This window comes from Macaca thibetana, chromosome 14 (assembly GCF_024542745.1).
Source record: "Macaca thibetana thibetana isolate TM-01 chromosome 14, ASM2454274v1, whole genome shotgun sequence".
Classification (NCBI taxonomy): Eukaryota; Metazoa; Chordata; class Mammalia; order Primates; family Cercopithecidae; genus Macaca; species Macaca thibetana.
Genome location: NC_065591.1, coordinates 102,284,755 through 102,307,762, shown reverse-complemented (window position 1 = coordinate 102,307,762; position 23,008 = coordinate 102,284,755). Strand labels below are relative to the sequence as shown.

At 40.7% G+C, this 23,008-nt stretch overlaps 1 protein-coding gene across 1 annotated transcript in view; it reads right to left on the bottom strand.

Moving 5' to 3' along the window:
* Window positions 1–12,293: 12,293 nt before the first annotated feature.
* The window catches only part of FDX1 (ferredoxin 1), a 40,000-nt gene continuing 29,285 nt past the window's right edge, over window positions 12,294–23,008 (bottom strand). Inside the window, exons 3-4 of the mRNA XM_050757752.1 lie at window positions 22,533–22,662; window positions 12,294–16,870 (exon numbers count right to left, since the gene is read on the bottom strand). Of these exons, the coding sequence (XP_050613709.1) occupies window positions 16,756–16,870; window positions 22,533–22,662 (245 nt within the window). The 3' untranslated portion in view covers window positions 12,294–16,755. The remainder of the gene's footprint in view (window positions 16,871–22,532; window positions 22,663–23,008) is intronic.

The window sequence follows — 23,008 nt, the reverse complement described above, 5'->3', positions numbered from 1 at the left end:
TCCAAGGAGTCCTCGATGCCTCCAGACAGTCCCCTGACGAGTACCCTAGTTTCTCCCAAGCCCTTGTAGAGTGCACTGTGTGTACAGTTTTAGGTCTGGATACAGCTTTCCACTGGGAGAGCCAGGCTGGGCGGTGGCCTCAAACCATCGTATGAGGCATCCTTTTTCCAGGTTTCTCCGCAGGAAGCCAACGCCACAGAGATCACTCCCTGGGACGCTCTCAGTCTGCCTTCTCAGCAGGATGCTTGGCTGTCATTCCTCCTCTAGCTCCGGCGACCCCTATAGCCTGAAGGGGATGAGCTCATCCGTGGGCTGAGAAGGATGGTTCTGAAATTGGACCACAGGTACCGTGTTCAACTGTGTGCCTCGTCCAGAACCAAGTTTGTTTACTTAGAATTCTAGACACAGTGAAGCCAACAAACATTATAAGGTCTATTGACAGATGAAGTGATGTTCTATCTGGGGTTTGTGTGAAAATAACCAGGGTACTGGGGATAGGCAAGGGTGAAAGGTAGGTAGAGGTTATAAAGTGATCACTAATTGACACTTATTGAATCTGCGTGATGACTACATGAGGTAATACCCTTATAGGATAGTTGTGTGGATCACAGGCAAATGGACGTGCCTCAGTAAACAGAAGCTATTATCCCCACTTTACATTTGATGATGTGAGATTCAGAGAGGCTAAGTACACTTCCCTGAGCTCCCAATCCAGACCATACATATCTCATTCCGAAGTCTACGCACTTGGCCCCTTAGCTATTTTGTACATACCCAGTCCCTAGCAGAGTGCCTGCCACACAGGCCACAGCTCATCACTTACGAGGTGCCAGCCACGGTGTTAAGCACCTTGTATGGATTACCATATTTATCACCACAGCCCTAGGATCAGGTACCATTAGTACAGCCTTTTACAGATGAGGAGGCTGGGGCAGTAGGGAATTGGAACGTTTTGCCCTAGGAAAAAGTCAGTCGGGGTGGGACTAGGATTGGAGACCTGGTCCTCTGACTCTAGAATCTGCCCTCCTAACCATGGTACTGGGTTAATGCTCTCTCTGGGTTAGACTGTGTGCAGAGCCACTTCAAGGGGAGGGCAGGTTGTGGAGATGGCCCTGGGTGATCTCTGGGCTGTCTTTGGAAACTACCAGTAAGAATTGAGTTGTTTAGAAACAATCAACAGTTATCCCCTTCTTGATACTTTTCTTACCATCAGGACTAAGATAACTTCCCCTGCTCCCCACCATTGTCCAGTCTTTATGTATCTGTTTCCTCTGCTCTTCCAGGTTTCCATGCTGTTCCCCCATTTGGCTCCTTTTTTCCCTTTCAAGGTTGTATCTGCCTAATTCTTCCTCACTAAGAGCTGAGTGGACCGAAACCTGGTTATAAAGTCAAATCTCTCAGTGATTCATCCAACTATCATTAGAGTGACAGACACTCAGCAAGGTGCTAGGATTGCAGAGATTAAAGACTGGCTCACAGTCTAGTGCTGCAGACAGAAGTTAATTCACAAATATCTACTGAGCACCTACTGTGGGCCAGGGCCTCTTGTAGAAGCCTGGGATACAATTTAGTCCAGGCAGAGTCCTCCTTCGCAGCGCTTTCATTCAAATTGAGGAGTATGGGGTAGACATCCTATGAAAAATATAAAGCAGAAAATGGGATTGCAGAAGGTAAACCAATACCTGTCATAAACTTAAGTGCTGTTCTTTTGTTAGAAGCAAGAGCAGGTGTTCCAGAAACACAAGGAAACAATGCCTGCGCTGAGTCCTAAGACATGGGGAAGCCTGTTGAAGACGGCAGACAGCCACTGGGCAGTGTGCATAGCAAGGAGTCAAGGCCTGGAGTTGTGTGACGGTGCAGCACAAACCAGTGTGTGTCTGGAGCTAACAGTGGAATCTACAGCAAGATCACAGACAGCCTTGTCTGCAGTTGAAAGGCGCCTGGACTCTACCACTGGTCTGTTTCCTAAACTTGCCTGACATGAATCACCAGGGTACTTGTTAAAAGCTCTTCCCCAAGTTCTATACCAGATCTACGGAATCAGTGTCTTCAGAAAAGAGGCTTTGAATCAGTACTTTTAACAAGCCCTCAGATGGTTCTTATGATCAGGCAAGTTTGGAAACAGCCTGGGAGTGATGTCAGCTATGGAAATTAATTCTGCAGCAGTTCTGAACGGTGAGGGTCTGGATCCCTGGAGGCACCCCTCCCCTTACAGAACTCCACATCCCTAAACCTCCATAAGCACCTGCATGGTGAGTAGAGGGTGCTGTGCTGACCTGGCCAGCAGGCTTCTACACCTCTTGACCTAGTAAGGCTGATGTAACCTTTGCCACCAGAAGAATTTTTGCAAATCAGTGTATTTCCACAGGTAGAAATCTAATAACAGACATAGAAAAAATGGAATATATTCTATTGCTCTTTTTTACTGTTTTCTCTTTTCTTTTTATCAGATGATAAGGGCTTGTGTTTGCAAGGTGCACTAGCTACAGACTGACTAAACATTGCAATGATAAAAAGGATAGAGGAAAGCAAGAGGGTACATCTGGGAGGAGACATTAAAGTGGTGAAGAGAAATGTTTACGGGTCAGAAAATTACATTTGGAGCCATTTGGCATAGTGTTCTAGAACATGCCTTGATGAAGACAGAAATAGAATCTCAACAGAATCTCCTTCTTCTCGCATCTTTATGAGTATTGGCAAAGCTTTCTTATAGAGAGCACGATGAGAGATTTGACATTCCAGATTCTATACCTGCTGTGTAAGTGGGCTAGGGATTAGATTTCATAACGCCCAGTTAGTGTTGCTAAAGCATCCCACGATGGAAAAATGCTCTCTATTTTGGGTACCTTGGCTCTGGACAGTTCAGAAAAGATTAGTGAAAAATTATATTGCAATTCTTGGTTAATACAAAGAAAACGTTGGGGGAGGGAGGAGAGAAAAGAGAAAGGAGAAAGAGAGACAATGCCAAAAAATGAAAACTCATTTTAGCTCTTCTATTAAAGCCAGATGTATTTTAGGCCCTGTTTCTAGGCAACTGCATAATGATAATATTCTTGAATCCTTTTTTTAAAGACTCACAACTGTCAGAGTCAGTAAAGGTCAGAAGGTAATTATAAAGTAATAAGAATGACATCCGAGAGGCAGAAGTGCTCCAGCATCGCTGGCAAAGCATTGACATTTTGTATTTTGCATCCATTTTCAGAAACTCCAGGATCCTCCTTGGGGCACTTCATCACGCCCCTTTGACAAGATCACTGACCCAATCAAACCTGAAGAGGACACTGGCATTGAACCTGTTCTATCATCACACCTCGCAAATCATTCACTGGGGATTGATGAAGTTCCCACGGTGTGCATCACCCTCTGCCAGCTAGTAGGGAAGGTGGGTACCCAACAGCAAAGACAATGTCGAAGCAATAACGAACTTTATAACTGGAAATTGCCTTGGAAAGCAGACCAATAGACTCAATACACAGATAAGGAAACTGAACCCAGAGACAGGAGGAGGGGAAAGGAGGGAAGAAACAAAAATCTGTTAAGTGCAATGGATGTGCCTACTCTGGGTTCACTGAGGATGGAGCAGATCTTCTAACTAGTGTTCACTTTGCTATTGTGTGTGTGGCCTTGGAACAAAGAAGGAAACTGACATTTATTGAGTTCCTCAAGTGCTTTGCTACTCTCTTTATTTACATTATCATTTGATTTTCAGAATTGCATAGGGTTTCTAGGCATCATTCCTAGTTTACAGAGGTCAAAGCAGGGCCTTAGAAAAGTTAAGTCTTCCTGACTCCCCATGCATATTTGATCTTGGAGGTCTGTGTTAAGTCCTCACTTGCAAAATGATGATAAAACCACATATCTTGCAGGGTACTTTACAAAATTAAATGAGGTCATTTATGTGACTACCTAGCACAGTGCTGGACATATGGTGAGTCAGAGCACTGAACTGCTTTTATCAAAACCTTCCAGTAGCTTCCATCCCATGAAGTAAAAGCTGGGCCCCTGCCCTGGCCTACAGGGCCTGCACCATCTACAAACTCCCCTTTGGCTCATTCACCTTCCTGACCTCCGTTCCTGCTGCTCTCCTGCCCTCCCAGGCCATCTCCCAGAGGAGCATGCCTTCCTGTGGCATCCACCTCAGAGACCACCCTATTCAAAATCTGCAGCTCCTTGCTCCCCACCCTCAACACCTGTATCCTTCTTCTCTGCTTTACATTCTCCGTAGCACTTATCACCGCCTAAGGCACTCTCTATTGTTATTCATTTTCTGTTCCCCCACACACTGGAGAGGAAGCTGCGAAGGCAGGAATTCATTTGTTTTGTCCTTGCTGAATCCTCAGCACCTAGCAGATGCTCGAGAAATGTTTGTCACGTGAATAAACGGATATTCTCTTCCTTCCTCCCACCTTTCCTCTCTTGGTCACAGATGGTATTAGATCAGATGTCTCTGCCCTTCCAAAGTATGAAAAAAAAAAAAAAAAAAAAAAAAACGAGAAAAACTTGAACTGTCAGTAAGTACAAAACACAGTTAACGGGCTCCAAGACAAAGGGCATGTCTAAACCAGAGACAAATAATGTTGCCTGGGCCTCTTTACCCACACTATAAGTCCTTCCTGAGTTTGAGGTGTCTAGACTCTGTTTCCTTTTTTTTCTTTAAGTGTTCACGTGGCTTGTCCCTGTAGCATGAAGGCACCCTTTCTCTGCTTTCCAATATTTCGGTATTAACTGACTACTCGGTGTCAGACTCCATGCTCTGTGCTGGATGGTACACAGGATGTGCTTACAGCTTACTGGCAGAGACAATCACCCACCACCAGGCTCAATATACTATAACATGGCAAAGGCTAAGATGGAACTCTATCCTGTGGGGGGGCGGTCCCAAAAAGCCGGGCGGCGGGGGGGCATTTAATCCCCGCTGAAAGTTCAGAGGACACTTCCCAGAGACATCTCGAAGGATAACTGAGAGTTAGCCGGGCCAAGACAGAGCAGGAGGGAGCTCCAGTCAGAGCTCAGTCTAAGCAAATGCAGAGTTATGAAACAGCATGATGTATTCAGGGAACACAAGGAGGCTTGAGTTTTCAGAACGTAAGCTACAGGGCTCGGCATCTCTTATAGGCTATACGAAGGGGCTTGGACTAGTGAAATTGATCTAATTTGTTTTCAGATTGATCATCCTAATGGAGGATGGTTTTAATGCAGGCTTATTAAAGATTTTGAAAGCCAATTAAAGCAAGACTCAGGAGATTATTTAAAATGCTTTTGAGGGAGAGAGAATTCCCTGACGACTTAAGCTTAGATGACACACCTTGCCCTTTCCACATGATAACAGGAGGGGACATAGACCCTTCAGAAACCTGTGTGGCCTAGAGGCCCCCTTAGAATCAGGCATATAACCTAGAGAGAGACTAGGTGGTCTGTTCCAGTCCATGGCCAACCTACAGGGTTCACTCCAGGTCTGGCCAGCCTCATAAGACCAGAGAATCCCTTAGGAGGTAAATAATCAAGTGTGAGTTTCCTTGAAATTCAAACTCACCCAAGACCCCTGTTGACATTTCAGAGCCCACTGAGTACAACCAAAGTCCTAATAATTAGGAATTAAGACTGGGCACAGTGGATCACACCTGTAATCCCAACACTATGCAAAGATGAGACCGGAAAGTCAATTGAGCCCAGGAGTTTGAGACCAGCCTGAGCAACATAGTGAGACTCCAGCTCTACAAGTAATACAAAAATTAGCTGGGCATGGTGGCACATGTCTGTAGTCCCACCTACTCAGGAGGCTGAGGCGGGAGGATCGTTTGAGCCCAGGAGGTCAAGGCTGCAGTGAGTCATGATTGCATCACTGCACTCCAGCCTGGGCAACTCAGCAAGACTTTGTCTCTAATTTAAAAAATAAAATAAATAAAAATTTTGAAAATTAGGACTTAACTAACCCCGTCCCAAGGGATCCTCTAGACCAGAGGTTGTAGCCCATTGTATCTGTCATGGATGTTTTATTTGTCCCATATAACATTAGAAACAAACTAAAACTACTTAAAATCCTTGCGAACATAATAAAAATCAGATTTCACATCAAAATTTAGGTTCCAGTGGCCAGGAACCATGGCTCACACCTGTAATCCCAGCACTTAGGGAGGCTGAGGTGGGTGGATCACGAGGTCAGGAGATCAAGACCATCCTGGCTAACACCATGAAGCCCCATCTCTACTAAAAATACAAAAACTTATCCGAGCATAGTGGCTGGTGCCTTTAGTCCCAGCTACTCAGGAGGCTGAGGCAGGAAAATGGTGTGAACCCTGAAGGTAGAGCTTGCAGTGAGCTGAGATTGTGCCACTGTACTCCAGCCTGGGCAACAAAGCAAGACTCCGCCTCAAAATAAATAAATAAATAAATAAATAAATAAATAAATAAATAATTAGGTTCCAGCTTCTCTTTCTAAAATTCTGAAAACAGTGTCCTGCCCTGCTGTTTGGAAATAGCAAGCTAGAGTGAAACAGCAGCTCCTGACCCCTCTGGTCCTCCTTCCTCCCAAGTGGACATAATCTCATTTGCCAGTCCCTCATGGCCTTTACAGGTGACCTGATCTTCAGAGACTGACCCTAAACATTCTTGGATGTCTCCTCCTCATTCAAATCATAGTCCCCAATCTCCAGTCTGGGTTTTTCAGGTGACCAAACTCATCATTTATTTCAAGATTAAGGAGTCCTACCAATAAGTCTCCCCTGCTAACTGTCCGGGGCCAGTATTTGGTTGGGCATGGAAGATACCTTGGAAAAGGAGGGCAGGGCAGGCACTACCTGAAGGAGAGGACAGAGAAAAGCATAGACCCAGGTAAGGAGAGAGGCTAGGCAGAGCACCCCAGAGAATTAGTGCAGAAGGTAGAGCAGCTGGATAGAATATATAAAAAAAAGACATGAATGGGGAGGGCATGACTTTTCTGGCATAGGGGAGGAGCTAGAATGGAATTAATATTTTGGCAGGAAATATGAGTGGGACAGGGAGGGATTCCTCCCTTTTCAAGCCTCATGGACAAATGTTTGAAAGAAAAACATTAATGGCTATGCACTTCTAAGTTTCATTACTAATTAGAACTTAACTTGAGAGTTTTGAATGAGGTGTTAAGTACAAAATATGTTAACTTGGGCAGGGGTGAGATTTTTCCAGTTCAAAATTAATGCCCCTACAAAAGAATGAAGAGTTATGGAATGTTTCACCCAGATGGTTTGGCTCTTTGATATCTACAAACATTTTGAAATCACTTAAAATATTTTTCAGCTTTTCTATGCAGTTGCATTAGGTGATGACTGTTGGCTTACTTATTTCCTGTTCAGTTTTGCTTTGCTCTCTCTCCAAACAACTTTTCTCTTGGAAGGCTGTAGTTGATCCACAAAATTGGACTTGTAGCATTAAAAAGTTGGCTAATAATGGAGACAGAAGAGTGCAAACAGGTCGTTTCATAATCTAATACCTTGTGATCAGTTGTTATCTTGCCACTCAGCATGGATTCTGAGCCTGATGACGGGCATTTTGAGGTGTGTACTTTAACTACATCAAGATGAGGCCATGGCCTCCAAACGATGGGGTTTCACCGGGGTTGCAGAAGAGCTCCAAGACTGTGCATTGAGTACTGCCCAAAAGTAACAGGCTGGCTGACTGAGAGCTGGCACAATGGTTGGACATAGGTTTTAGTCCCTGATGGAGGAAAGAAAAGCCAGCAAAGTCAGCTTCCCGGGGTTACCTCTCTTTAAATCTTTCAATAAAAGAAACCTCTATATCCTACAAGTGTAGCCACTTTGCAGTGCCCCTCAGGACACAACAAGTAGAGGCTGTTGGAGGTGGGTGCTGGGTCAAAGTATGTCCACTCCACTGTGTACATCAACAGTTTTGTAAATTCCGGCAGTCTTCTTAAAAGAACTAAAGAGTTTGACCAACTTACAAAAGCAGTCAAGACAGAAAAATACTTGAAACTTTGTCATCATTATCTTAGGATGACGATTTTAATCATCACAAGACTTTAACCTCAAGAACTCTTGGCTTAACTGTTTTCCTTTGCTTTTTTTGGTTTAGTGAACCCATTTAATATAATCACACATATTAATCAAAAGCTCTGATCCAAGCTTTTATCCTTCTCCTCAAGCTCCTGCTATTGGGGCACAGAGATGAGCAAAGTAGATCTTTTCATAAAAGATTCGTTCAAGAAATTCAACCAATATTTATTGGCCACCTACTCTACATCAGGTACTCAAGGCATTTGGAGCACAATGAATAAAAGAGATTGGACTTTAAAAGAACATAGGAGCTATCACGTTTGATTTTGTAACTCAGATCTGATCTTAAGTAGACTGCATCACTTTAAGTTACTGTATACATGAGAATCTTTTTTTTGAACAATTTCACTTGGTTGCACAGAATATAGCTCACTGAGGCCGGGCGCGGTGGCTCAAGCCTTTAATTCCAGCACTCTGGGAGGCCCAGGCGGGTGGATCATGAGGTCAGGAGATCAAGACCATCCTGGCTAACACAGTGAGACCCCGTCTCTACTAAAAATACAAAAAAAATTAGCTGGGCGTGGTGGCAGGCGCCTGTAGTCCCAGCTACTCAGGAGGCTGAGGCAGGAGAATGGGGTGAAGCTTGCAGTGAGCCGAGATCGCCTGAGATCATGCCACTGCACTCCAGCCTGGGAGACAGAGCGAGACTCTGTCCCAAAAAAAAAAAGAGCAGCCAGAACATGCTGCCTCACCCCACAACAGAATTATGGTGAATGTAGCCCTGCTAGGATTATTAAAATTGTCTCCAAAGTATATTTGCTTGTGCTCAAAGAATGGTTTCTTGGCTGGGCGTGGTGGTTCCTGCCTGGAATATCAGCATGAGCTGGGAGGCCAAGGCGGGTGGATCACCTGAGGTCAGGAGTTCGAGGCCAGCCTAGCCAACATGGTGAACCCTCGTCTCTACTAAAAATAAAAAAATTAGCTGGGTGTGCTGGTGCGCACCTGTAATCCCAGCTACTCAGGAGGCTGAGGCAGGAGAACTGCTTGAACCTGGGTGTCGGAGGTTGCAGTGAGCCGAGATTGTGCCACTGCACTCCAGCCTGGGTGACAAAGCAAGACTCCATCTCAAAAATAATAATAAAACAAAACAAAATAAAAAAGAATGGTTTATCTACTGTGCAAGATCTACCCAATGTTCATACTTCAAAAAATTAGATCAGACTGTCAAAAAATATGTAAAAAAAAACTTTTCTGAGCTTGATTTAAAAAACACATTAAGTTTTCATGTATGTTTCAATTTAGTGGCTGGGGAGTAGGGTAGAGTGCTATTATTCCTTTCTAAACAGGTTTCCATATGGCAGTTTGTTTTGGAATATTATAAGGAACTGTATGGGTTTCAAAGAACTGATGTTGTTCTAAAAAGAAAACAATTTATAGTTCCATTTTTAGCTATGAGTACTTCCCTTCTTTTACTTTAGTATCACTCCTTACATTTTTTCAATTAAAGAGGCAATGAATTCTTTCCAGCCCACTTCCAAACAATGCACAGCTGTATTCTGTCATTTGCTCCCTTTTCTGATTACAACCTAGAAGTTTCCAACTCATAACTACTTCTTAAAGATTTCATGTATGGGTGGTTATCAGTAGAATATTTCTCCGACATATTTCAATAAACCACTTCTATTTTCAGTACACTCATCAGATGAGTGGTTAGGCTTAAGAGTAGAAAGACCTTTACATGTTTGCTTTTTAAAAATAACTATTCTGAATGGAGAAGTCAAATAATCAAATATCTGTTTGTAATTCACACCTAACAGGCTTCTACATATTCTTTAATATCTAAGATCTATATTTTTTCAAGAAGCAATATCCAACCATCAAATAAATGCTTTGCAGTTAACAAAACTGTTTCATAAACATAACATCTTTTAACTTAATTACAAAACTATGTCCAGTTATTATTTGAGTGAGACAGTAATTTGGCTAAGATACTGGGTATAATGATTTCCACTTAACAGAGGAGTTACCTGAGGCCCAAGAGGGATAAATGACTACATTCAAGAGGCACTGCCAAGCCTCAAGGAGACACCGTATAATTCTCCATGCAATAAAGACTCTCATAAGAATATACAGTGAGCGTGTGTCTAAGATTTCTTTAATTCATTAATGAAGGGACCTGCAGAATGACAAAGGGTGGCTCAAAGAAGGACATGAGAAACTGACACATACAGTCAATGGAAAAAAAGAATGTCGATGGGAAATAAGACTGCAGAGATAGATACAAAACTGGATAATGCCCTTCAAGGCAAGAAAACCGTTAACTTGGAGTTACCTTCCCCACCAAAGAGAAATTTTTTTGAAACTTACCAATTTTTTCTAAGTTAACATCTAACTTTACAGAGTTTGGGTACTAATCAATAGTACGCAGTAAGTCAAAGTTACCTTCCCCTAGCACAGGGGTCAGCAAACTTAATCTGCGTAGAGCCAGACAGCAAATATTCTAGGCCTTGTAGGCCATGTGGTCATTGTCACAACCCTTCAACGTTGCCGCTGTAGTATGAAAGCACCTATTGACAATAAGGAATGAATGAGCATGATTGTGTTCCCATAAAACTGTATTACGACACAGTTTGCTAACCCCCATCCTACTAAAACATCAAGTGATCCTTCAGTGACCCAGTTAGACAGTCCTCTATATGCAATTTTGAAGAGACATGCAGTTCTTCATTTCCAATTTTCAGATAATTTGTAAACAGTATCCAGGTCTTCAAATGATAAATTTGATGCTTTTCCCCTAATACGTAAAAGAGCTGACTTTGCTATCTCTCTGAGGCTCATTCAGTCCTTAGAGTTCAGATAAGAAACAAATAAAGATGAATGAAAGAAAAAGGTTAAAATTTTAAAATACTAAAAAAAGTGTTTTTCTGTAATTCTCAGTCTTCGGCTTGCTGGCTTGGGGAGAATATTCTGTGGACCAGCTATTCCTCTCCCACACCTTGAGGAATCCTCATTCGAATCCATGGGAAGCCTAAGGCTGGCAAGACGTCACCAAGGGCTATCAGAAATGCATGAGGCCAGGTGCTTCCGAGAGACGGAAGAGCACTCATGTGGAGGCATGATCATGACAGAACCACATGATACAGGGGGGTGGAGTCCATGTGCCACCTATAGGACCTTCAGCACGCATGCCTCAGAACCACTGACCTACAAGATCAAAACTTGCAGAGGGACCTGCATTTGGCTCATCTGAAGGCAGTTTCCTTCAAGATATGTTAAAAAAAAAAAAAAAAAAAAAAGTTGATAATTGAACACTGTCCTTTTCAATGCAGTGGAAATTACCTCATTTTTCAACAAAACATTCCTGTGTAACTTGACTCCCGTTTAGTTAGTTAGAATGCAGGCTCAGTATATTGGTCTGTATTGAGCTTATGTAGTCCCATCCATAACAAGTGACTGCCACAGAGCCAAATGCTAAAAGCAGATTCCTTGTAAGACCAGGATTCGATTCATTCACACACTTACTATATACCTACTGTAGGCTAAATACTATCATAGACATTGCAGTTATAAAATTGAACACAAGAAAGTCCTTATTCTTAAAAATATTAAGTGCTGGCTCAGGCCTGTAATCCCAGCACTCTGGGAGGCCGAGGTGGGTGGATCACTTGAGGTCAGAAGTTCGAGACCAGCCTGGCCAACATGGTGAAACCCTGTCTCTACTAAAAATACAAAAAATTACCCAGGCTTGGTGGTATGCACCTGTAGTCCCAGCTACTTGGGAGGCTGAGGCCTGAGAATCGCTTGAAACAAGTGGGGCAGAGGTTGCAGTGAGCAGAGATCATGCCACTGCATTCTAGCCTGGGCAAGAGAGCAAGACTCTATCTCAAAAAAAAAAAAAAAAAAAAAAAGAAGAAGAAGAAGAAGAAGAAAGGAGGTGCTGTTCTCTCAGGGAAAAACTGATGGTGAAAACCGCTGGTGTGCTAACTGCTAGATGGAATAAGTGCTACATATGTCAGACGTAGGAAATGCTCTAAAGGGCGGCCTAAAGCAGAGTAATGGGACAGACAAGAGAGTGAGGTAAACCAAGCTGAGTGCTGATGATTTCAGAAATGGCTAGTAAGCAAGGGAGCCAGAAAGGCAAAAGGCTCTGCTTAATTTTATATTACTATCAAATCAAGTCTAAAAATTAAATGACAAATATCTTAGATAAGCAAATGGGAGTCAAAGGAAAAAGGAAAGAGACCTTTATTAGACAGTTTACTACTAACAGTCACTGCAGCCGTGATGCCCCTCATTGTGAGATCCTTTCTTTTTTTTTTTTTTTTGAGACTAAGTCTCGCTCTGTTGCCGGGCTGGAGTGCAGAGGGCAGTCTCAGTTTACTGCAACCTCCGTGTCCTGGATTCAAGCAATTCTCCTGCCTCAGCCTCCCAAGTAGCTGGGACTACAGGCGTGCACCACCATGCCCAGCTAATTTTTTTGTATTTTCAGTAGAGACGAGGTTTCACCATGTTGGCAAGGAGGGTCTCGATCTCTTGACCTCATGATCCGCCCACCTCAGCCTCCCAAAGTGCTGGGATTACAGGCGTGAGCGTCCACGCTTGGCCGAGATCCTTTCTATCAACTCCCCTCAGAAGCTGCTTCTGGTAGATGTAAATTATCCTTTAACTGCCCATTTCTGTTCTATTGTAACCACATGTATCTGTGTCTGCTACTGATCATGCCTTCCTCCTGCCAGCTGGTTTTCTAATTTTTCAGATTCTAGAAATTATAAACAGAAAAAAATCTGTTCAAAATAACCTGATATCATGTGGCATATTGACACATTAAAAAAATCCTGTCATTGCCTAACCAAAGTCGTATTTCTACTCTCAATATTTCTCTAATAGAAAACAAAGCTTATTTGTAATGTATGAATGTCTTACTGTTTATTTACACTTTATATAAAGTTTTAGTAATGTAAAATACAACATTATTCCTATTTTGTGGGGTAATAGAACAATAAGTTGTGCTATAAATAAGAAAGCCATCTAACAAATTCTGATCTAAAATGTGGCTTACCACAAAATTTCAGGTAGTGTAAGGAAGGAAAAACAATTAAAAGACTTGTGAAAAAGAAAAAATGGGAAAATATATGAACAGTTGAAGTCTCTCTTAGAAAACAACTTTTCAAGTAAATATAATCATTCTAGTAACTGCTGAATGACCACTACAGTTACCACATAGATCATCATATGATACTTAAATAGCTAGTAAGAAAATAGGAAAGCTGTCTTTTGAGACAGAAAAAATAGACATATTAGAAATATTTTCACAGTTAAAGGCAAAAGGTTTTAGAATTCCTTAGAATGGTTCACTTAAGAAATTCAGTGGTTCTGAATTATTTAAATTATAGGTTGGTTTTATCTGTGAAAGCCAAATACAATATTAAGTATTAGCACACAACCAATAATTACATAGAACTCTATACCAAAGGAAGATGCCTTTCTTGGTAGAAAAATGACTACGAAAAGTTTTTTAAAAAATTATACAGCATTGAAAGGGAGCCCACTATTTTTTCCTTTCATTTAAATCAATAGTCAAGAAGCAAAATGTTGGGAGTTATAGAATAAAACAAGTGAGCCATCATAATAAAGCAGACACAAGAATCTTTCAAATATAAGAGAAAAAGCTAGCTCCTCTTAAGTTTAGAACACGGGTAGTTAAAAGGTCAATATTCACAGGAGATAAGGGGTTTATCAGTAAGTTAACAGTTACTCTGATATCTCCAAATACTTGGAAACTCATCCCTTCCGATGATGGACCAGACTTAGTGCTTCACTTCTAATGAAAAGAATAGTTGGGAGTGATACTCTGTCACTTCCACAACTAGCTCATAAAGAGGATCCAGTTCTGCCTGGCATGCACGCTCCTCTGAGGATGGCTGCCCTTAGAACCCAAGCACCAGGTTGTGAGGAAGTCCAGGCCACACAGAGAAGCCACATGTGGGTGTTCCAGCCAGTATCTTCTCCTAGACGCCCCAGCTGATGCCAACAGCAGACACCAGTCACATGAAGAATACGCCCGAAGATGATTCCAGAACCTGGCCTTTGAGTCATCCAGTTTAAGACCCATACACTGTGGAGCAGAGACAAGCCACCCCTACTCTGTACTCTGAATTCCCGACTCATAGGAACTGTCTGAAATAATACAAGTTTCTTGTTTTAAGACACTAAGTTTTGGGGTAATTTGTTTTGCAGCAACAGATAAACCAACATATTTACCTACAATACACATACATCAAATACAGAATGATTTTTCAAACTGAAAAATCACCTTTATACAAACCAATTATAGATTATATCCTCCATTTAATAATTTTAGAAGGTTTTATCTAATAACACAATTAAACTTCATTTATTTGAATTTGTCTAATTTGAAAATATAAGACAATTTATACTCTAAATTTTAGAGCACTTTGGTTGAATATAATCATTAAAGTAGCTCTGGAAGGAGAGCTTCAGTAATCCACACACAAAGACGAGAATACTGAAGCTAATTAAGAGAATAAATTGGCTTTAAGTACTTTAAAATTACAGCACTGCTATGGTTTGAATGTCCCCTCCAAAACTCATGTTGAAATTTAATTGCCAGTGAAATGGCATTGAAAGGTGGGTCCTTTAAGAGGTGATCTCTCTTAAGAGCAGAGCCCTCATGAATGGATTAATGCTGTTATCACAGGTGTGGGTTAGTTATATCAGGAGTAGGCTCCTGATAAAAGGATAATCATTTTGCCCTCTTGCTCTCACTCGCATTTTCTTGCCCTTCCACCACGTAATGATGCAGCAAGAAGGCTGTCACCAGATGCCAAGCAGATGCTGGTGACATGCTCTTGGACCTCCCAGCCTCCAGAATCATGATCCAAATAAATCTCTTTTCTTTATAAATTACCCAGTCTGTGGTATTCTATTATAGCTACAGAAAATTAAGACAAGCACTCTCCATATAGAAAGCATTCAATAGTTAATAGCCAAGTGCAGTGGCTCACACCTGTAATCCCAGCATTTTGGAAGGCTGAGGTGGGTGGGTCACTTGAGCTCCAAAGTTCAAGACCAGCCTGGGCAATGTGGCAAAACCTCATCCCTACAAAAAATACAAAAATCAGCCAAGCGTGGTGGCCTGTGCCTGCAGTCCCAGCTACTCAGGAGGCTGAGGCACAAGAATTGCTTGAACCTGGGAGGCAGAAGTTGCAGTGAGCGGAGATCATACTACTGCACTCCAGCCTGGGTGACAGAGTCAGACCCTGTCTCAAAACAAACAAACAAACAAACGCTACTCAATAGTTATTAAGCATCAAATGAAAATCAGATTCTTCAAGTTCTTCCTAATCACTTTTCACATATGAATTAAAATCTTATTTTGTAGAACTAGTCAGTTTAGTTCAAGCAAGTTATTTGCACATACATACATATTTTATCTTTTCCTAATAAAAGGTGAATTCCCTGATGACATTCCTTGTCTTGTTCACCTGTGTGTCCCCAATGGGCATAACACGATGCTGTATGTCAAGCATTGTACTAGGCAAATATTTACATAAATGATCAAGCTGCAATAATACACATGAAGCCAACTCAATTGTCTTACAATTCACCTTCTTTCTACTAATTTGTTCTGCTCTTCCTCACAATTATTCCAAGTTAGTTGATGTTTTATTGTATTTCCAAAGACCATACTGTGTACCCCTTTGTTAACTTTTATGAATTTATTTATAGTAAAGATAAGGATACAAATGTCTTCCACACATACATGGTAATCTGTGGTGCTCGCCACTCCCTCCCTCCTGGGACTGACACACTGCAGTCCACGCTGCTCACACTGCAGCCCACGCTGCTCACACTGCAGCCCCATCCTTGCGTGAGAGAATGGCGCCACCTGGGGCTATGCGATGTGTCAGCCTGCTCATTCCCTTCTCCAGCTCAGGACAGAGAAAAACAATTCATTCATAAGGTTTCCATTCTGTTATAGGCAGAGATTTATAAATCAGCATGATTTTTCAAAGAGTACAAAGTTAAACCGTTCTGCTTAGAAAAGAATAAACACAACCAATCGTTATTCCTCTAGTATAGTCAAAACAGAGATCAAACTTCTTTGATAGCGTTATAATTTCTATGCTCAGACTAAGACTTTAGAATCAAAATTCTGAAACATTTATTTATAAGGTTAATAACTACCTTTGAAGTTAAGCAGTTTACTGAGCAATTAAATATTTTTGTCCATACACATTCAGATTTAACTATCGCTATAAATAGTCATAATTTCTCCAGTTTCAGTCTGAACACATAACTTATAGTAGTAATAAGACACAGGTTCTAGTACAGATTTTCTAATTAGTGGTATGGCCCTAAACAAGCCAGGTTAGATCTCTGCCTTCACCCACATCAAACAGGAATAATAATATATTTCCTTAACCTATCTTCTAGGTAAACAGATGAGATTATATGAAAACATTTTGCTAAAGTCGCTAAACAAAAATAAGAAAAAAATATGTAAGGTTTTTCTATCACATTAACTATTTTTTAATATTTGATTGACATTTTTGTAATATAACCAAAATAAAAATTGCATACTTTCAAGAATGACAAAATTCTGTAGTTATACAACGTGAATTAAAATAGTAAAAGCTAGTCATAATATGAAGTCCACTCATCCATGTTCTCATTTAATCACTTTAAGAAATAATAATTATAAAAATAGGTAAAATTCCATGAAAACATTCCCATTTGTTCTAGTTCAGGAGGTCTTGCCCACATCAACGGACTGTCTGGCATCAGCCACTGTTTCAGGCACTCGAACAGTCATATTGTCCATAGATTTTGTCAAACAGATTTGGCAGCCCAACCGTGACCTGTATGGAGAAGGGGGAAGATATGGTTTACTATTACATATATATATTCACAAGGTAATGCAGTTGTTTAAGATAGTCTTTATGTTTTCTTACCCAAAGCAGTCAGGGAACTTATTAATCTTTTAAATTTCCTTCATGTCAAAACAGATATAACCAACCCTATCAACTAGAGAGTAACAAAAGGTAAATATGAATACAATAAACCTAGTGTAGTAAAGCTTCATTTTAGCCTGTGGTTCCTATTATCTATTAACTGTTTCACCAGACCACTATTTTTTGGTCAAAGAGCTGACAAGCAAGGAAACAATCAAAAGGCATAATGGTGGGGAACTGAGGTTATTAGCAAGGCCAAGAAAATGATTAATCAATTCCTAGATAATTAAAACTACACAGACTATAAAAGGAAGCTACACTTTTTAAAGTCTTTAAAAGAAGAAATCTGGAATACATAGACTTAAGTCATCAATTATAACAGCATATTTTTTTCTCAAATTTTTACCATCTCTGAAAATCAAGAAGCGTCTTAAAATCAGTGGAATCTTCCAATCACTGCTACACTGTCAGGTAATGGTCATCTCACAGCTATAAATTTGGTGACAATATTCATATAGGGGTCTCTTCAACTTAGTTATGGAAAGTATGTAAGTTCCACATGTTGAATTTACCTACTTTTCAAAATAAGTATAAAAAGATTGCAAAATGAAAACGAAGAAGAATACAGAAAGAAAGCAGGGTATAAATTTGGAATTAATAAATATTTGTCATTTTAAGAATGACTATAATTTTCTTTTTTTTTTTTTTTTTTTTTTTTTTTTTTTAGAATTACTACTAATTTTCTTTTGTGTTTATTTTCCTTTTTTTCTTTTTTAGACAGGGTCTGGCTCTGTCACCCAGGCTGGAGTGCACTGGCATGATTTCAGCTCTCTACAACCTCTACCTCCCAGGCTCTGGTAATCCTCCCACCTCAGCCTCCTGAGTAGTTGGGACTACAGGCATACACCACCACGCTTGAATAATTTTTGAATGTTTTGTAGAGACAAGGTTTCACCATGTTGCTTAGGCTGGTCTCAACCTCCTGGGGTCAAGTGATCTATCCGCCTCAGCCTCCCAAAGTGTTGGGATTACAGGCAAGAGGCACAGCACTCAGCCATTTTCTTTTCTTAGCAGTGATATATAATTCAAATCTGTGTCTAGAGAAGTCTAACTCACTCTTTCAATATGCAGAAAATATGTTAAGTGATAACACTGTGTCTTATTTGAATTAGCAGTGCTTTTCTCTTCCTTAGTGGCATATAAAAAGAAATGTTAATCTTACAATCGACATGTCTTCAATTTGATGAAATGTGATATTCAGGTCTTGGTTTTATTAATGTATTCATCAAGCATTTATGGAGTACCTAAAGGCACAATACTAAATGTCAGTGACGAAGACCAACTCAACTCCACACTTTCTTGTTGAACACCTCTTACTTCCTGGGCATTGGGATGCACTAAAGAGATAGCATCAGAGTTACAGCCAAAAAGACCAGCAGTGCAGAACCCAGCACTTAATACACCATGTTCACAGGCAACTTGCTTAACCTCACCAAATGCTGGTTTCCTAACCTGATCTTCAAGATGAGTAGGAGAATTCCTCACAGGACTGATGTGAGGATTGGTTGCTAATGCCAGCATTAATGAGTAAACTTTCAATCAAAGGGATGAGATGAGACACATTCAGACACTTAACATGTGAGACTGTGGCAAATGCCACCGAGGGAGAAAGCCAAATGGCTCTGAGAGGTCTAAGAAGAAAGCACTTACTTCTGGCCATGGGAGGTGGTGTTTGGCTTTGCAGGATAGGTAGGATTTACTATTTACTATTTAATAAAAGATAAAGGAGAAAAGTATGTGAGGCAAAGGCAACACAATGCAGAGAAGCTCAAGCAACATTTAAGGCAAGATGGGTGTTTTAGCTTGGTTGCTGCACAGTGTAAACAAGGACAAGGGGAATGATGGGCCAGAAAGGCGGCCAGAGGCACAGGCAGCTGTGAATATCAGTTAAGGGGTCTGTGTTTCACTGGTGAGCAAGGAGGCACCACCAGGAAGTTTTGGAGTAAAGGGGTATGCTTAACCATGAGAAATACTGATTACTAATAGAAAAAAATCCCTTCTACCAAGAGTTCTTTATTTGTAGAATTGGAAACAGCCTTCACAATACTCAAGTATGCATTAAGCTCTGTCTGCAAGAGAGAAAAAGTGGCGAGCCAATTTGGACAAATTCACTAAGACAGCAGTGAGCTCTAGAGAGTCTGTTAATTACTCTTGGTATTCATATACAGATAGCAAGATGATGCTGGTCTTCAAGGAACTGTTACTTTAGTAAGGGAAACAGAGAGGGAAACAGTTATCAGTGAAACATGGCAGGACACCAGAAGTGTGGTGATAGAAGAACAATAAGCCTGTTATGGGAACACAGAAAGAGACGGAACAAAAGGCTCCCGCTCACTCTAGAAAATAAGGCAGTGGCGCTCCGTGGCTATTTCCTCACTCTCCTACTTTTTCTGCTTCCTTAAAGGTCTCTGGCTCCAAGATCCACCAATATAGACGGTGTCTCATACTTTGGAGAAGGAAACAGACAACAAGGCTCCCCTGATTTCACACTTTTGAGTCCCAAAACATTCTGACACTTGTGCAAACCTCGAAGTTATTTTCTCCAGTCACTCTTGCCACATATCCCTGATGGTGAAAATATACTGGGTACTGGGTTTAGTTTAGATCTAGGGTTTGGTTTTCAATTCAGAGAAGCAGCTTGAAACAGTAAAAGACTAAAGGCTTTGTGGCCCAGCATAGCTGGATTTAAATCAGGGGTGTTACCCACTAGCTGTGCAGCCTTAAGCAAATCCGCAACAACTAAACTTTGTCTCCCCACCTACAATACGGTGATAGTACTGCCTAACCCTGAAGGTTAGAAATAACATTTAAGTGCCTAGGCATTACAGTAAATTCCCAATAGATAGGTCGATATGATGGTAGTTACAATGCTAACAACTATCATTTAATGAACGCTTTCTCCACCAAGCACTGTTCTGAGAGCTTCACATATACTTCCTCATCAACTCCACACAGCAATACTGTGAGGTAGATACTATTATTAACCTCATCTTACATATAAGGAATCAAGCCTCTGTGTAGATTATCCATGCAAACTGGTGGCAGGGAGCAATGACAATCATCCAGTGTAAACTCACAGGTAATTCCTGAATCTCCCTTTCCATCAACTATTAATTCCGCAAGCAGTTGGTGACCTCTATTGTGAATCTGGCATTAGAGATACAATGGTAAAATAAGACATGGCGGCTCCTCTAATGGGAAAAGGGAGAGAGGTAACCAGTATGAAAAAAACAATGAGGCTGTCCATGTATCATCCATCCATCAGCAATCAAGGTAAGGACAACCAATAAAACATGGAAGCCAGGCACGGTGGCTCACGCCTGTAATCCCAGCACTTTGGGAGGCCAAGGCGGGCAGATCACAAGGTCAGGAGTTCGAGACCAGTCTGGCCAACATGGTGAAACTCCGTCTCTACTAAAAATACAAAAATCAGCCGGGCATGGTGGCGGGAACCTGTAATCCTAGCTACTTGGGAGGCTGAGGCAGGAGAATTGCTTGAACCCAGGAGGCAGAGGTTGCAGTGAGCCAAGATCATGCCACTGCACTCCAGCAAGGGTAACAAAGCAAGACTCTGTCTCTAAAAAAAAAAAAAAAAAAAATGAAATGATGGTGTTTTTGCTTAAAAATTAAAAACATTTACATAGTATTTAAAGTAAAGTAAGTACATGAACTAAAAGGCTGAATTTCCTTATTTCTTTTTTTGAAACTTTCTGATACCCTAAAAATAAGTTTACCTGTGGTTACCAGTTTTGAACAAAATTCTTTCCATTCCAAATATGTCAGTGTGTTTTGTAAATGCTACCTGTGAAACTCATTATACTCTTTGCCACAAAGTATTTCTACTAAAATGCTGTGTACTTAAGAATACCAGCCATAGGCCGGGCGTGGTGGCTCAAGCCTGTAATCCTAGCACTTTGGGAGGCCGAAACGGGTGGATCACGAGGTCAGGAGATCGAGACCATCCTGGCTAACATGGTGAAACTCCATCTCTACTAAAAAATACAAAAAAAAAACTAGCTGGGCGAGGTGGCGGGCGCCTGTAGTCCCAGCTACTCGGGAGGCTGAGGCAGGAGAATGGCGTAAACCCGGGAGGCGGAGCTTACAGTGAGCTGAGATCCAGCCACTGCACTCCAGCCTGGGCGACAGAGCGAGTCTCCATCTCAAAAAAAAAAAAAAAAAAAAAAATACTAGCCATAAAACACTATAAAAGCTATTCCTTGCTCTCCATTATCTAGCTCTAAAACTTGGCAATTTTATCATCAATATTCTTGCTAGCTGACGTTTATTACAGACCTTTTGTATCTAACTGTAGCTCTTCCTTTTCCCTTTCTTTTCAATTAGAAAATTATCTATCACATGCATCTACAATTGTAACTGTATAAAAGGGCAAACAGTTAGTTATGATTTACCTCTTTTTAAGAGACACAATTCTCAGAACCAAACCAATACAGTCATTGGATTTAGTTTCTGTGTTAAGGGGGAAAAAAGGAGGTGCTCATAGAGAACATGGCACTGAAGATGTGAGGGGACAGGCAGACAGTAGCCACAATCCACTCTGCTTTGGTGTCCAAACAGATACTATTTCACCAGTTTCTCTTCCCAGGGTTATCAGTCTCACATCTACCAAGAGGGAAATGAACTATAAAAGGAACAAAATGATTCTTCTTCTCTAAATAAATACAAATGACCTGAAAATTTTTGTGAGGATTAAATGGGGTAGTTTATGTTAAGTATATAACAAAATTGTAGCTATATAATACACATGAAATAAAACTATTATTACTATTTTTAATTTTTAAAAAGTTATTTGTCATTAAGGTCACCAAACTAGAGTTAAACAAAGCCAACCTTAATTAATAAGCTCTATCTTACCCCTTGAAACAGAATATCAGCTAGCTACCTTCATTGACTCTAATTGAAAGACTAGATATTTTAAGAAAAAATAAGTTATCACTTAATGTCACTTGCTACTGGAAATCTCACCACTTTCAAGAGTAACTCTACCTATTAATTAATAACAAGAATAAGCTCTGATTAAGGTACACTTAGAAAAAGAACTACTCATTTTAACATAATTACTATTATATATTAAGTTTCTTTAAAAATTCTGTTCTCTTCAATAGGTAAAACTTTCCACCATAATTGTGTTCAATTATCAAACCTGTCCTTCAAGAATACTATAAAAGCATTAAATTTAACCCCTCCATTCAGCTGTAATAAATATTAGTTCCTGGAGTAAAAAGAGACTAAAGAAGAGGTGTTAGGATCTATAACTTGTACTTCCAATACTTCCAATTAATTTTTTTTACTTTTGTAAAGTTTCATAAGGTCTAAACTATAGCAGTGAAAACCAAGAGAATTGCCACATATATGATACTCAAAATCTGTGACTGTTATTTAACCTGGTAGAATACTATTACTTTCATGGGTCTGGTCTTACATAGACAACATAATAAAACATCTATGTTCCCAGATTATTAGTACAATTGAAGCAGTCCAAAAATCTTACCTGTCTGTGAGTCCATATGCCAGATCAAGCATGTCATTCTCCTCATCAGTGATTGCATCTAACTTCTCATATATGTGATCTTCAAAGATGAGGTGACAGGTTGAACAAGCCAGGGTTCCCTCACATGCACCTGACAAAAGCAACAAACACTGAAAATACTCCCTTTTACATCAGATGATTCAAACCTGGTTCAGTAAAGGTTTCTAAATGTTAGAATCGGCGTTAGAATACATAAGTGAGGTCAGGCACAGTGGCTCACACCTGTAATCCCAGTGATTTGGGAAGCCAAAGCAGGTAGATCACTTCAGGTCAGGAGTTCAAGACCAGCCTGGCCAATATGGTGAAATCCTGTCTTTACTAAAAATACAAAAATTAGCCAGGCATGGTGGCACATGCTTCTAGTCCCAGCTACTAGGGAGGCTGAGGCAGAAGAATTACTTGAACGGGGCAGGCGGAGGTTACAGTGAGCTGAGGTT